Source organism: Myotis brandtii, unplaced genomic scaffold (genome assembly GCF_000412655.1).
Source record: "Myotis brandtii unplaced genomic scaffold, ASM41265v1 scaffold79, whole genome shotgun sequence".
NCBI lineage: Eukaryota > Metazoa > Chordata > Mammalia > Chiroptera > Vespertilionidae > Myotis > Myotis brandtii.
In genome coordinates this window covers 6,894,989-6,912,135 of record NW_005371173.1, presented here as the reverse complement: position 1 = coordinate 6,912,135, position 17,147 = coordinate 6,894,989, and the positions used below count along the sequence as shown (strand labels likewise).

Here is a 17,147-nt window from a genome sequence, read left to right as displayed (position 1 = left end):
ACACACACACACACATTCCCTGGAAGGAAGTACACCAAAATGTAAAAAATAATTATTTTTAAAAACGACTACGTTTTTTTCTTCTTTATATTTTTCTGCATTATAAGTTTATCCTAACAATCACATAGTACTTCTTTAGTCATATCAATAATACTTATAAACTCAAGACACTATAAATATCATGTATATTTCTAGGCAAAATAATTTCCTAATAACGCAAAGCTTTAAGGGGGTAAGAAAACACATATTGCCTTCCCTTTCCAATAAATCAAATATCCTTATCTGTTTGTCTTTTGACATCATATCAATAAATCACCCCCGGATTCTTCTTTTCTGGGACCTGAGGGAGATGGACCAGGGAGGAAGGCAGATGCTCATCAGTGACCTGTTGCCTGAAATCTTTTTCTAGGTGAAGTGGGTGAGGGGTGTGTTACCTTCAGAGCGCTCGGGGGCTTTCCCGCTCTTACTGGTGGCTGCGCTGTTGACTGTCTCCGATGAGGTGCTCAGCTTGGTGCTCGGGTCTCGCTTGGGCTTGGGGGGTGGTTGTCTTCGGGAGCCACAGCTGCGGTCATCATCTGTGCCCCCCACCGAGTGTAGGGACTGTGACCTCACGGAGAAGCCGCTGGAGCAAGGATGGGGAAGTCGGTCCTGAGGAGCAGGCATCGTCATGAATCCCATGCGGAAATGTTTGCCAGCGTAACTTCCTTCGTGGCCTCGTCCTCCTTCTCCACCTATGCTGTAAAAGAAAGCAGACCGCAATCCATGGAGAGAAACTGAGCCAGGATGTGCCATATGGGATATGCTTCTGGGGCAGAGAGAGAAAAGGACTCACTGAACTACACAGTGTCTCCTAAAGCTTCTGCTCAAACGTCGAATATCTCTTTTCACTCACATTTCATTGGCTAAAAGGAATCTTACCTCTAAGCTTGATGTCAATGGGGTGGGGATATATTCTCCTACAACAGGAAAGCACTGCAGGTGACATGACAATATGTGGGGTTGCATGATCCTCTTACAGGTAGGAGACCAAATACCAGTATAGCAGTTGAGGAATGAAGTTAACTGACAACCAATGACTCATCAGGGGACTTTGTACTTCTTGTCCGCATACGTCTCAGCTCTACAGGGTTAGAGGTCCTTGTCTCCAAATGAATCACACACTTTCTAGAAGATACAGGAAGGGTCCCATTGAACAACCAGCTATCACTGCCTCTTGGGCAGTTTGAACTTCCTTTGTATAGTGGCCAGCAGGCAACAAGATGAGTCTCCGTGTGGAAGAGATCATTGACCCAGTCCGCAGGAGGAGGCAGGGTTGCTGCGACGTGATCAGGCAGAGATAAATATGTGTGGAACCCCTCTTGACAGTCTCTTGCCCAATTGTGATTTTGAAACATCATATGCAGCAACCCTGGCCTGAGAAAGTTTTAGTTACTTGGGGTTCCAACCACTCATGAAAGAGGAATGAGTCTCACCACCAAGTGAGCCCAGCAGAGGTGTTAGAAAAGAATGAGAGTGACTATCAACCACAGCCCCCATATAAATTGTAGTGATGAGAGCTATAGTCTATCACACTAGCTGTCCGCTTATATGGTTCCCCTCAGGAAGAGTCTCTTGGAAACCATGAAAAAGCTGTTCCCCAACCTGTAAAAGAGGTACAGCTGCTGAACTTGAGGTAAATTGTGGCAGCCATCAGATCTCCATCAGGAGAGAAACTTCTCTAAGAATAGGAGTTAGCTGACAGCCACCAACACCAGAGTCTTCAAATCTAGTGCAGTATCTTAGTCAAGACACTCTCCCTGAAAGGCCTGTAGCCAATAGCTGAGCATGTTGTGCTGTGGGACCTGGCTATTTCTGCCCAGTGTGGGAGTCCTCTATGGACAATGTTTGTGTCTAAGTTCCCCTATTGGGCTGGCTGAGACTTTCCCATAACTACACCTTCGTCTGCTTTGAGGATCTTCCTATCCAATCAATTTTCCACCCCATTCTTCTTTCATAGCTGTCAACCCTGCATTGTGGCCCGAGGCTTGTTCTGCCTATTTCTGCATTCTCCCTATCCCAGACACCCTCCTCAATAAATCTCTCACACTTTTAACCCCATATAGCTTGGTGTCTGCTTTCTAGAGGACATGAACTGACAGGCTTGGGAACAATCATACAGTCCATGGTATTCAGAAACCAAATAAGATGTAACAGAAAGCCTAAAAACAAACTGGAGACCCTAGAAATAAGAAATGTGTTCGAAAATAGGACATTCTCTGGCTTTAGACTGAGCATTTAAATGGTGGTTGCGGAGGGAGGAACCAGCTCCACTGTAGGAATACTTGGCTTGGAATGAAATGCATGGGGGCTGCAGAGTCTTTTTGCAGTAAGACTCTAACACTGAAGCTAGATTAAGCCTGACACATCTCATGTTATAAATATAAAAATGTTTCATAATCTTGAATTTAAACAAGTATGCTTTTTTCTCACACAATGTAGGCAATGTTGCAAGATCTAGTTGTGTTGAGTAGTTTTTCTATTATAAAACACACAAAATAAGATTGTTTTCCCAGAAGTAATTGGTAAAATATTTGTAAACTTCTCACCCAAACAACTTAATGGCTAATGGACAGACCCCGGCTATTGTGTTCTGGATTCATTGAGTTGTAGGCTCCATCCCCAGTTCCCTCCTTGAGCAGCTGTGCAACATTAGTTACTGACCCCTAAGACTATTTCCGTATCTGTTGAATAGTAGGACTGGCCTCATGGAATTGTTCTTAAGTTTGCCTGAGATATTATATACCAAGCACTTAGCACAGAGTCTGACATAATATGCAGTCAATAATTTTTGCTTTGAAATTCCTATTTTTAAATCCTATCCTCCTGAATTGTGTTTATGGAATTGTCATATGCATTGTAAGACCATGTCTCTAAAGTGTGGTATACATAAAGTGTAACCTCAAAAAACTGCACGCAGAGTCAAAACAAAATCCTACATTTAACTCGAAATATTATGATCATCTAAGCAAATATGTTCCTTATATTTGCTCTTAATTTTCTTCAATACTTGCTTCAGTTTTTCAAAGCACCTGTTGATCAGGACTGACAAGGAAAGCTACAAAACAAGTATTTCAAAAATGCTTTGACACTGCTATTCAACAGAGGTTGTTATTTGTCTTGCTGTCATCTTGAAAATCCATCAGCATTAATGTTGTGTATCTCTCTTCCTGAGAACTATTTCCCTTTAGAGATGAAAACACAACCCCTGAGAAGGGTGAGATACCAAGGTGAGATGTCATCTTTTGAAGTGACGAGGCTGTAGCTTCTGTGTGTAATTTTGAAGCAAACATGACAATATTTTATAGTAGAGTTTTCCTTGAGAACCATTGCAGAAAAACAGAATCCCATTCCAAATAGATAGATAATAGATTCAGCATATCAAACTCAAAGGCTAATACAGGACAAATAAAAAAGGTTTAAGTTTATGTGGGCCACACACAAAAAAAAGCTTCAATTTTCAATGCATAACTTTGGTACACTAATATCATTACTACATATCAAGCAGATTATTTTATTTTTTACTTCACAGCAAAAATACTCCAATTCCCACTTTTCTTGGAAAGTTTGATGTTTGTCAGCAATTTTTGTTTATTTTTACTACCATTTGATTTCAATAGAGACATACTGAATACAAAGGGCTGAAATAAATGAGTGATCATTAACATAAAATAATAGAACATTTTAATAAAAATTAATATTTTTTCTTGAACATTAACTCACCAGGCAATGAATAACTTCACAAATTAATAAGTGTAACACAAATAAACTTATTTTTCTTGTTCTCTGAAAGTGAAATATTTCCTGTTGTGCACACCAAACAAGTCAGTCCAAGACTAAGGATGTGGCAGTCGGCCGCTAAAATATTTGCTGCTAGTATTAGTGGAGAGAAAAGGTGCACCTGCACGTAAGGCGCATAAGGGAAATGAATGCTACATGATTATTGTAATCAGTCATTAGCGAACATTGTAGTTCTTTATTAATAATTATGAATAACAGGATATTGTAAAAATTAAGTCATGAAATTTCTATTAAAATGTTTCTTACATATCATTATATTGGCTGGGCCACAAAAATATTTGTTGTTGTAGCCCCTGGGCCGCGAGTTTGACATGCTTGTAACAGATAGATAGATGAGATAGATGATAGATAGACAGATGATAGATAGATAGATAGATAGATAGATAGATAGATAGATAACAGATCCTCATTTAAGCATACGTAGGAAGTTTGTATATAAAATGAAAGGTTATGTAGGAGTAGTTACTAGCCTGAATATTTGCTTTTTCTGGAACAATTCTGTGAAGCTGAGTTCAAAAATCTATCTGTGACATTGATGTGTAATCCAGTGTATTTTTAACTATAAATTTGTAAACCACCTGGAATTTTTCTGTTGATTTTTCAAGGAAAAGTGCTTATCTGGAATTAGGAAACAGGCACATTTAATTGTGAAGTAAATGGGTAACTATCTGAAAGGAAGATGGAGGCTACAACTGTAAAGGAGTTAATGAAATTTGCTTGTGAGCAAGTTGATGGCTGTCATCTGCTAACTATTCAAATCTTTCATATTAGGCATTTTACTGTAATGAATGAAAAGAAATAAATATTTAGACTTTATTCATAAAACTTTTTTATGACTTTAAAAGTTTATACTTGGTGTTGCCCCCTTCTTGCCATCTCTTCAGATAAATTAGGCCAAATGTCAGGGACCCTGTTCTGCCCAGTGAGTGCCTCCAGCCCACCCCACCCGGGGAACTCCTGCTCTAGAACTTGTCCCCTTTCTCCTTCAACATTCGCCTCTTCTAGGTGTCATTTCCAGCTAAAGCAATCTATTCTTTTGAAAAATTGTACATAGTAAGAGCCAAGAGATTAATGGGTTATACCTTTTCCTATCTTGACAGGCAATATGCCTCAACCAAAAGTGAGACTTTTAAGAGTCATAATTGATTATATCTGCCATGATTTTTGGCATATGAAACTCATCATACAATTCATCACATTTACACTCATTCCATCCCCATGGGGCCTTTATGAGTACAAGTGGCTGTTTACCTCTCCTTGATCTTCATGAGGGCAGATATCCTGTCCTCTTGCTCACTGCAATAGTCACTAGCACATTAAACATGCTCAAACATATTTGTTTTATGAAGGAAAAATGAAAAAAGGAAGTATGTCCATTTTGGAGATAGACAGAGGGCTCAGTTACAGAATTTCCTGGGCATTAATCATTTGTGCTTTCCAAAATGTCATTCTCCCTACTCCTGGTAATGAAAATGCCTGTGTGGAGACCAACCTTCTGCCTCTTAGTCCGGTGTGTTACTCAGACCCAGTCAATCAACTGCTAGACCCCTGTGGCCACCGTGACTATTGTAGGGACTGGCAAATGATTCAAGTCAGTCCAACACAGTGAACACCATGCATCGTATAGAAGCCCAGACATACTGCATGCCTCTCACTACCAGGAAGGGACACTAGTGGTACCAGGTCTGTGTCATTGTACAAGAACTGGATCTATTAATGCCTCCAGCTAGGCCAATCCTGGGACCCTTCAGTATGTCAACTCCTAAATTCCATTTTGTCGAAGCCAAATATAATTGGGCTTACTGGCACTTGCATTGGAAAAAGTCCTAAAGAAACCAATATAATGCAGCAATTACTAAATAAATATTTTGGCTAAGTGACATCAGAAAATGCAGTTGAGGCTAGGTAAGGACTAGGAATGATCCAGAGCAAGAAATGAATGAATCATACTAAAAACTGCTTGAAAATATTTTTTTAATCTAACATTATAAATTAAAATAATTAACTGCTTTGTACACTTGCCCAATATACATACTTTTATTTATGCAGTACACTTTGATGTGGAAATTTGGCTCCAGTAAAATTAAACTGTGTTCACATTTTCTTCCAAATTGTTCACTCACCATTACCCTTAATGGCTACTCTGAGCCCCATTTGCTCATTCAGAGTCATGTTCTGTGGATTTTTTTTGCCTTAGGCTCAAACATTCTTTTCACCAATTCATATCCTCAGTGATATCTATTTCCTACTTTTGTGCTCCTAATATCTTATCACGCTGAGATTTTTTTTCAGACATGAATTTCCTGTCTGGCTGCTTATTGATGTTTCTGGCATCTTAAGGTCAAGTGTTTAAAATGGAAACTTTATACATCTTTTTATTAACTGCTGTGGTAAACTGTTATTGAAAAAAATAAAGAAAACAAAACAACAGAGTAAAAAAAAAACAAAAAACTGTCCCAAAGATAGGGAACGCACATTCCATTAGATGCACATTGATACTCTTAAGCAGGGTCCTCAAACTTTTTAAACAGGGGGCCAGTTCACTGTCCCTCAGACCGTTGGAGGGCTGGACTATAGTTTAATAAAAAAACTATGAACAAATTCCTACGCACACTGCACATATCTTATTTTGAAGTAAAAAAACAAAACGGGAACAAATACAATATTTGTATTTGCATGTGGCCCGCGGGCTGTAGTTTGAGGACCCCAGCTTAAGCATTGAATATGTTATTTCTCCTTACTAGGATATTTTAATTCTTACCCAAAATTGGGTATCTCAGAAAGAATCTGAGATATGTAATCCACCACTGACTAGCTATCTAATTTTAGGTAAAAGGCACATCATTTCTGAGCCTCAGTTACTTTTATAATGAAGGGCATACTTCCCAGGATTGTTATAAGAAATGAAAATAAGATAAAAACTTTCAAAAGCACCTAGCAAAGTGGCTGGTAAAAGTAAAGGCTAGACAAATATTAGTTTACCTTCCCTACCTTTCTGGTTGGCCAGGGAACTCCGTATCAGTTTTCATCTTCCTGTTCCCAGCTATGAAATAGGCATTTTAGTAAGTTTCCACTCTAGGAGACTTACTAAAGGAAAATACTCTAACAATATAAATGCGTTTTGCTTATTTCTGTAAGAGGGCTTTCACAGTAATTACCAGGCAATATACTTCCAAATCCAATTTAGGGGGGAAAGATCTTGCTGGAAAGTAAAGGCAAAGGAACATATTTTTTCTGCCATAATCACTAGTTGGGTATTGTCTAGAGTTAAGCAAATCGACTGGATGAATTTCATGCTTATTTCTGTCAAAACCCCATGATATTTCAAGATTTTTATGAACATTAAGGCTCGGGGTAATCATGACTGGGGAATTATGTTTGAAAAACAAATGTGCCATTATTTATTACAAAGTACTTATCACCTAGAGTTTGAGGAGATATTGCTGTCCATTAATTTGATGCTTAGTCATAACAATCAAGTGAGGAGATTGGAATGGGGCATTGAGAGATATTTCTAACCTTTATCAAAGTCCTATTATTCACTTCTGAGGTTCTAAAGAGGCAGGACTGAAATATAATGCTTATTAAGCTCAGAACAAATTCTGTGGAACATTTTTAAGTGACTTATTTCTACTTGAAACATGACAAGTGCTTTTAAGATTAACATATGTTATTATCTATAGTACTTCGGAATCTAAAATTAAAACATTCCTTATTTCTATACATAAACATGACTCCTCTACCCCTTGGAGTGTTATGGCTTGAAGAAGAGAGAGTATATGAAAAATTCAAATCAAATCATGATATTCAGATTCGACTTAGAATATAGTTTACAGAAGTTAACATTGTGGGAGTTCTTTTCCAAAAATTCAACCAAAGAAAGGAAGGTTTGGGAAAAATATATTTTATTTGTGTCTTTAAAAATGATATAAGTTTTGAATATATTTTGAGAACATGCCAAGGTTTTAGAAATGAGTTGGGCTAACCATATGTGGCCTTTTCTTTTTTTTTTTTCAAACCAGAAGTAGAAACTAGAAATACAGAACATTAACTTTTATGGCCTTGAAGTTCCTCAACAGAAGGGGTTAATTTAATGCCAATTTAAAGAAAAAAAAATTGGTTTGTCTTTTGACAGGTATAATTGTTATGGTGAAAGAAACAACTCTGTGTGGAGCATTTAATTCATTTACTCATTATTTGCTCACAAATATGAGTGCCTACCCTTTGTCATTGACCAACGTAGAGTGGTCCTTGTCCTCAGGGAATTGCAGGTTATTAAACCAGCATGACTTCAGCACCATGTGGTCAGATGTTCACCCAGAGGAAGTAAGGGGCAGATGCAAAGGAGCCCTAACCAGACTGAAGTTCTGGGAAGTCCCCTGGGAGGAAGTGGCTTTTCCAGCTGATGCAGAACATGAGTAAGACTTAATCAGATAAGGGAGAGAAGGAGGGAGAAGAGAATTTGTGTGCTGACAGTTGAAATCTAGAGAAACTGAGATATTACAAAGTATTTGAGCAGAACTTGATGGGACCTTGTTTGTCTTGAATTTACAAAGGCTAGAACAATGCTTGGCTCAAAGAGGGCACCCAACATGTACTTATTGATCCAATAAGTGAAGAAATATGTGATTGAAATAGTTCAGAAATAATTCTCAGGTTTTTAAAGCACCAGATGAATGATTGTGATATTTAATAATATTGTGCTCCAGTTCCCCTTTAATTTAGTTGCTATTTTTTATTGTTGACACTTATAGATGTCCCCATTTCCCCCCACTTTGCCCACCTCCACCCAGTCCCCACTACCCTTCCCCCATCCATCACCACACTCAATTACCATTTTCTTAATTTATAATGGAAAAGGAAAATTTTGTGAATACTCATGCACTCTTAATTCTCATTCTTGTTATAAGAGTTAGTTAATTGAATGCAGGAGTCAGCTTAATCCCCACCTCTCCCTCTCCACTGGCCTGCTTTGGTTTAGGTGCTCATCAGTTCTTGGCTAAATTAATGCAATTGCCTCTTAGCTGATCTTTTTCCATAGTGCTGCCAGATTTATCCTTGTAAATGCAGATTTGCTCTTGTCACTCTCTAAATTAACGCCCTTTGATAGCTTTTCCCGTTCTTCAGACTAAAAACCCCCACTTGTATGTGACACTCAAGGTTTTTTAAGGTTTAAGTCCTATACCAAGTCTCATCTGCAGCACATTTTGTCCTTGGCCTTAAGAGTCCTCTAATATAACACGCTATGCCAAGTGTGGCGATGAGCCTAAGGACACAGGATAAATCATGACCTCAGCCAATAGTCATGCTGCTATTGCTGCCTGAACTAAAATTAAAACATCCCTTTAGTTAAATCAGGTTTTAGGACCTAATTCAGATGTGGTTTCTATGGGGAAGATTTCCATTATCAGCAAGGCTTTCTTAAGGCTAACCCCAGCGCCACTCCTCTGGGCTGTTGCAGGGGTCTCTGTTTCACCATCCCAGAGCACCTCCTTCAGAGCATTCTACAAGCATCACCTGTGAATCGATCCCCTCTACTTGTCAGGTCCCTCTCATTCATTTACTAAATCAGTCATTTATCTTTAATTCACAAATATTTATTGAGTACATCTTGTGTGTCCCAAACATTGTTAGCTGCTTGAGATTTTTTTAAAATAAGACATCGGGTTCTCAAAAGTCTGGTCTCACTGTGACTGGTCCAAATCACATCCTCTATCTATAGTATTCTGATTTCTACCATCAAAGACTCAACTAAAATGTTATTTTTTAAAGTCACTTCTCCTTGCTAATTCCATAACCTAGGAGGTTTGGGGGTTTTTCTCTGTTTAGATGCCTCTTGGTCTTATTTAGACCACAGCTTCTTGCTGAGATGACCCATTTTCCTTGGCTTCCATGACATTGTCTTCTCTTATTTTTCATCTATTTGATTGTTCCTACTTGGCATCTTTACTGACTTATCTTCTTACCCTTCATGCTTCAGGATAGGCCAGGGTTCGGTTTCCACTATTCTCTTTTCTCTGTACTTGTCCTAGACCAGTGGTCGGCAAACTCATTAGTCAACAGAGCCAAATATCAACAGTACAATGATTGAAATTTCTTTTGAGAGCCAAATTTTTTAAACATAAACTATATAGGTAGGTACATTGTTATTAACTTAATTAGGGTACTCCTAAGACTTAGGAAGAACCACATTCAAGGGGCCAAAGAGCCGCGTGTGGCTCGCGAGCCGCAGTTTGCTGACCACTGTCCTAGACATATATGAAATTTTAAGACTTCACAGCTTTATCTTATTTACATGATTTCTCAAGCTAATATTCCACTGTTTCTGCATCCTGAGACGTATATTTGCCCTTCCAACAAAATGGTGGATAGTTTCAAATGGATGTTCCTTTGACACTCAAGATTAATATGTTTCAAAACAAACTCAGCATCATCTCCCTGTTCCCTCTATTGTAACTTTGTCTTCAAGAGCATCCTCATTATCTCACCCAGAGAGGCCAAAATCTTCCAAGTTAACTTGACACTTATATTATTCCTAGGTACACATATTCATCTGGTCAACAAATCCTCTCTCATCTCTCTGGATCTCAAATCTGTCTTCTATTTTTCAAGTCATGTACAAAACTTTTATTACTTTTTTTGGTCTTGGCTACTAGATGATACCTCACTTAGAGTCTCTATCTTAATTTCCCCTTGCACTAATCATTAACCTGAAAAAAAAAATAGTCCTAAAAAGGGAATAAGATTATTTCATTTCCCTTTAGAATCTTCAGGATTACCCATAATAGAGTCCAGTTCCTCTGTAAAGCAATTGAAGATTTGCATGACCTGACCCAACCTCCTTTCCAGTCTTGTCATATTACCCACTCACATAGTTCTGTCCCAATAAGACAAATTTCCTCTTCAAATTACACCTCCAAATAAATAAATAAATAAATAATTTCAAGTTCACCTGGGCCTAAATTGATTTCCACTTCCTTCCTGAATCTTTCATCAATACAGTCTCTCTTCACTAGCTTGAATATATTCTATATTATTTTTTACTTTCTGCCTTATATTATAGCTACTATATATAAACATAAGATTTAAAATTTTTGAGGATAGGTTTTATATTTTGTACATTCCTTTATCTCCCATGCCTAGTATACTTCTTTGAGCATAAAAGGTAACATGTAAGTGTTCAGAAATTTAAATCAAATTTAGTCATTAATTCAAAGGGATACATAGTTAGTTATTCTACCTTATTATTTCTAGGTATATATTAAATTATAGGGTTACAACTGTCTAGAAAAGTTTGCTTCACTAAAATAAATCTGGCAGATGAAGCTTATTTAAAATAGAAGTTTAGTTTGGAAGGAAGTGAAGAAATAAAGTAAAACAAAGAATAAGTACACGTCATCCAGAAATCCCCAGTGTCTAAAGAGAACTGAGCTCAAGATCCACAATTAAATAGTTAGCCCACTTTTTTTCCAGGAAGCACCTGCAAAGTGGAAAAAAATCTATAATCTGTGCATCTACAGAAAAGACTATAAATCTTACACATACACACACTCTGCACCCACACTTTTTATCCACCCTATTTAGGAGATTCTGCTCCTAAATCATGTGACCAGTGGAGAATTCATTTCCAAATAGATTCATTTATTTATCAAGTGGAGTGGTAACACATAACCCAACGATCCCTAAGGATATTTGTGGGTTAAAATGAGAATGTAAAACAAAGTTATATTCATGACGTGTTTTTTCTGTTTAACAACAATGAAAAAAAATTTTTTTTTATTGAACACACTACCTTGGCAAACTGGTAAAGCTGAGAACTGCACCCTTTGGTATTTTTAAAGTTTATTGAAAAAAAAGAAAAAGAAAGAAAAAAAACCAAATACATACCCACAGTTCTAAAAACCAACTTTTCATCCCTCATCCATATAACCAGAATGACATGTAAATATGAATCGCTAGAGATACTACTTAAGAACCGAATACTCATTCATAGATGCATTAGTTCTTCTAAATGGAGTGGCCAATGTGCTATCTGTATGCACAACAGGTTATGCATCAGCTTAATGCACCCAAATGTAATAACATGATTGATTGAATTATAGATGCCATTGACTGCCTGTGCAGAGGCCAGAAGCCTGGCTCCCTATTTTTCTAGAATGACTTTCCTGGAACAACTCACTTTCTCTGATTGGTTTTCTTCATACAAAATAATTGAATCTAATGCTCTGTGTCAATGCATGTACTTGGATTATTTGCTTTATGGTGCAGCCCTTAGGGGGCTTCAGAGTCTGGTGTTAAAATTTGCCTTTGATCAAACCTCACCCTCTCCTACACATCTTTATTCATAACAAATTAGAAGCTATTATCACAACATATTAGCAACAGTTTTAATACCTACAGTGCATCTTAAAATAAAAACAAGCAATGTTCCTATTATACTGAATGCAGTATCTTTGTTGGCCTCATTATAATATTTGTAATCTGTTATTTGTTGCATGTGACAGCATGGTGAACCTGTGCAGTGCAATAGTGAAAGATACACACCCCTTAGGGATTACAGTTTGATGAAGAGCATATTTCAATTTAAGATCTATCCTGTTAGAATAAACCATTCTCATGCACAGGTAAAGGGATCACAGAAATGCAACTTCAGGGCTGCCTCTTTGAAAAGGGAGTTTCTTATTTACTGAAGAATGGTTCAACCTAAGGAGGACAATTTACTTAATTGTTCTTTGGCAAAAGTTGGGGTCCCCCCCATTTATAACTGTATTTTGTGGGCATCTGTTTCAATCTTCTGTTAAAGAATTTGCAAGCCTTGGAAAATATAGGATTTGAATCCAGAGTTGAGTCACCAAAAGAGCTTTTCATGAAACTCATGTAGTTTTAAAAAATGAAGCATGGAAAATTGTAACTTTTAGATTAATTTAGGAATGCTACATAAGAACCAGAGTTAAATATACACACATTTTCTGACCACTTCCTTTCTTGAAATCATCACAAAGAGATCTTTATTTTCCTATCTCAGTTCCTGCTCTCATAATCAGAACCTGAACCCTTTGATTACCAATAACTTCATTCCCTCCATAACCTAAATCTTAAGCATTTGTATCATTGACTACTGATATTTATCTTTCCAGCTCTCTACCTCTGTTTGCTTAACCTTAAGTCTCCTCTGACATTTTTGCAACATCCTATCCATTGGTCTTGCAATGTTCTCTGTGTTCCTCCTCAATTGCTATGCATCTTGTCTTTCTGTGTGCAGCTTAAGTTTTATGATCAGTCTTTGTTATAAATCCCTTCAAATACCATCAACACCCTTGTCCTTGTATGCAGTGTTAATGTGATGAGCGTGGCTGTGTCAAACGAAAGGTCATGGTCTGGAAATTCAGGATAATAGAAGGAGAGGCTGTCATCATCACATGCACAGATGACCTCAAGCAACAAACCAGATTTGGTCAGTAGCCTTCTAAGCCTCTCGTCTTTTTGTCACAGTATTACTAGGTGAGTCTACTGAAGATCCACTCAAGGGAACACTCCCTTTCTCAAATGCCCACAACAGCATTTGATTTCAAAATATTTTATAATGTGACAACATCACACATATTTAATTACATTTTCTGCTACTAAATTCACCAATATCCCATTCTCTGCTGGTGACCTCCATAAAAAACACAGATACTGATTAATTAAGACATATTCAATTAATTAAATCTGTAATTATTGAAGACCTATCTGTGCTAGGTAAGATGCTAGGTCCAGTCATTCAAAAGAGATCAAGATATTTATCTTCCCAAAACTTAGATTCAAGGAGTGGAGACAGGTTTTAAAACTGATACAATGAAGAAAATAGAGTGATATAAAAGAGAGAAAGAGGGAGAACCTTCTTCAGATGAGGGGATGAGTGAATAATTCATTCTTCTGTAGAAAGTATTTTTTTCCATTCTTTCAAATTCTACCTGCACTTTGAAATCCAGCATCAATTCACCCTCCAACAGGGATCAACCTGCTCTCACTGGTGGTTGATTTCTCTAAACTTTTCTAATTCCTAAAACCACATAAGTGCAAATAGAACAGATATTTTTACTAATTCATTTCATAATTTTAATTTTTTGTTTCCAAATAAAGTAAAATTTTTTTGCAATGGGTTGGGAATGTTATTTCTTATGTTTCTTTTAAACTATTACAAACCATGGTATAGTCCTGAACATTAGAAAACTGTTTTAACAGAAAAACTGATCAATGAATACTTTTTATGAAACAGCAAAATAAGCACGTGTATAAATTTTATGCAATAAATGAGTTACATGAGCACTATTAATTTAATTATGCACGATAAGCAAATAAAGTATTTTTAATTTTTTGGCCAAATTTGGAATTTTCATAAAGTTAATGCATTATTTTGGATTTGTATTATTATTTTTTACTAATAATAGTAAAAGAAACACAGACATAAACAAGTTTCATGGTTTACTCTTATCTTACATTGAACATTTTTGTAAAATCCAGGCAGACAAGACCCTCCCATAAGGATGAGAATAAAAATGCAATCACATTGTATACATGACCTCTATGAGCAGAAATCAATCTAGTCCATCTCTTCTTCCCATTCTACCTTAACCCCTAAAACATCATTGACAGGAATAGTAAATAACATTTCCCTAGACAATACCATCAACTTCGGGGAAAAAAGCACAGAACAAATCATACCTTGACAAATACATGTGGAACACTTGTTTGCAAATCATTTCTTTCAAACTGTCCTTAACCTCTGTAGGGCCCAGTTTTCTGGAAGGAATGAAATTTCATATCTTGATATCTAGTACCTTCTTTCAAAAGCCACAGGCAGGCTATGGAGCAGAAATGAATGGCTGGTTGGGACAAGAAGGTGAATTCAGCAGAACTGGTCACCTCGGAGTCAAGCATTAGTGACTGAACCTACACAATGGACAGGATTTGATGAGACTAAATGCATCAGGGCAACTGATTCATTCTTCCCTTTTAAAGTCACCCTCCAACTCAAGCCAATACTTCCCAGTTCTCTGCATAGATAAAGAGACTCTTCACAGTAAGTCAGGTGACAGAAACTTTGGCTCACATCCAGTTTTGTGGGGAGACACAGTCATTGAGTAGTTTGTCTAGCTCAATGAAATTCAGTGATCTATGTGTCACATTCCTTCCCATTGGGGAACTGCCAGTGTTCCCACTACTTGATTAATAAAATATTTTTCTTCTTAAGAATACTGAATGCTGTCAGACATTTCATATGATGTGTGGCTACAAACAAATCCCCATTTTACAAATTAAGTAACTGAGTAATAAAAGAATGAAACTAGCAAGAACAGAGTAGAATGGAAATGAGATGAAAGAGGTAACTGAAAATGTGGGCTTGATTCCTAGTCCTTGCAAGGCCTGTGCTTTGAGTGGCTTGAGAAGTCATTAAGAGTTTTTTTACTTGTATGCCGGAACTGGGGCATCCTGGCTTGACAGAGCCTCCTGTACACATGCCTTTCCACCTCCAAGGTGACTTCACTTTGGTAGCTTGAAATTGGCCACAGTGGAAATATTCCCATGGGGGAATCAGCAAATGCCACAAACTGAGGCTTTTCCTTCTTTTCTTATAAAGGTGATAAACTTTCTGCTGTTTTGAACAAAAGAGTAACATGGTATGAACTAAGTTCCCAGTTAATGATGGGAGTTGGAAGGTGAGAACACAGGGGGAGGCATCAATTTGGAGGATACTACACTAATCCAGATGAGAGCCCAGTGACTTGGGTGGTAACCATGGAGATAGTGAGAACAATTTCCTTGTACACCTGTTTTCAGGAAAATAACTTGACCAGTTGGTTTGAGGAAAGTAGAAAATCCACACATTTGTGTAGAATCTCCCATTATGTTTATGTTGGCTGCATTGCATATGTAGATAAACACGGCTATAAGCGGATTTCACCCTGCAGCTCCCGGTACATGGCCCTGCACCAGCCCTGGCATCATCCTGAGACCTGGCATGGTGACCTCACTCTTTACCAGTATATGTCCAGGGAATTCATTTTAAATACACTTTTTAAAAATGATAAAAGTTGCTATAAAAATTTTCTTATTTCAGCAAACCCTACTTTACTGTGCACCAACCTGTCAGGATACATCATGGAAGTAACATCTAAATGATCAGTCTTTTACATTCATACAAAATACATTTATTCCTCAAGTAATAGGTTTTTCCTCGTGAATATGCAGTACAGTCTGATTACCCATTTTACAAATGAGAAAACACACTCTGGTAGTAAATTGACTGAGAGAGCCAATTCCAAGTGTTTCACTTTCACAACGATCTGCCTCTTTGTACTATGCTACATGGCTGACATTTGAACTGGGGATTGATGACTCCGCATACTTCCTTTAAGGAGTTGGCACAATGCATGGATTGAATTAATCATAATAATAATGACAGTAATAATAAAATTATGCATACTTAGGGGATATTTCAGGTTCAGTTTCAAATCACCAAAATAAAGCAAATATCAAAATAAAGTGAGTCCATCAAGTTTTGGTTTCCTATTACATATAAAAGTTATGTTTACACTTCACTGCAGTATATTAAATCACAGTATGTAAAAAATGTATATAACTTAATTAAAAAATACTTCATTGCTAAAAATATGCTAAATATCACCTGAGCTTTTAGTGAATCATAATTTTTTTGCTACTGAAGGGTCTTGCCTCCATGTTGATGGCTGTTAACTGATCACAGATCACAATAATAAAGATAATATTAATAAAAGAGCTTGAAATATTGTGAGAATTGCCAAAATGTAACACAGAGACACAGAATGAGCAAATGCTGTGGGGAAAAACAGTGCCGACAGACAATGCCACAAACCTTCAATTTGTAGAGTGCAATATCTGCAAAGAACAATAAAGCAAAGAGCAATGAAATGAGGATGTGCCTTTAATCACCTATGTTTAAGGCACTCTCCTATACATGAATCATCTCCCAACAGCCCTAGGAATTTGGGACTATTATTGTCCCTGTTTTGCAGATGGAAAGATGGATATAAGGACCCTCAGTAACTTGTCCAAGGTCTCACAGCTTGAGACTAAATTGGTTTTGAACCAGGCCTGCCTACTTCCAGAGTTTGTGCACAATCTTATGACTCATAGATCACAGGGATTTATTTTAAGTAAAATATTTCAAGAACAGAGTCTTAGAATATAAATATAATGCTTGACAAGTTAACTTGGTTAAAACAGTGTTGTTTCTTATGTCCCTAACATAGATGCTTCTATCCATCAGTAGGCAAAGGGATAGTCAC

General features: G+C 37.2%; 1 protein-coding gene across 4 annotated transcripts in view; it reads right to left on the bottom strand.

Moving 5' to 3' along the window:
- The window catches only part of NYAP2 (neuronal tyrosine-phosphorylated phosphoinositide-3-kinase adaptor 2), a 216,146-nt gene that overhangs the window by 120,798 nt on the left and 78,201 nt on the right, over positions 1–17,147 (bottom strand). For all 4 annotated transcript variants that reach the window (XM_014531148.1, XM_014531149.1, XM_005883498.2 and 1 more), the window contains one exon: positions 435–736. In XM_014531148.1, coding sequence (XP_014386634.1) covers positions 435–736 — 302 coding nt within the window. The remainder of the gene's footprint in view (positions 1–434; positions 737–17,147) is intronic.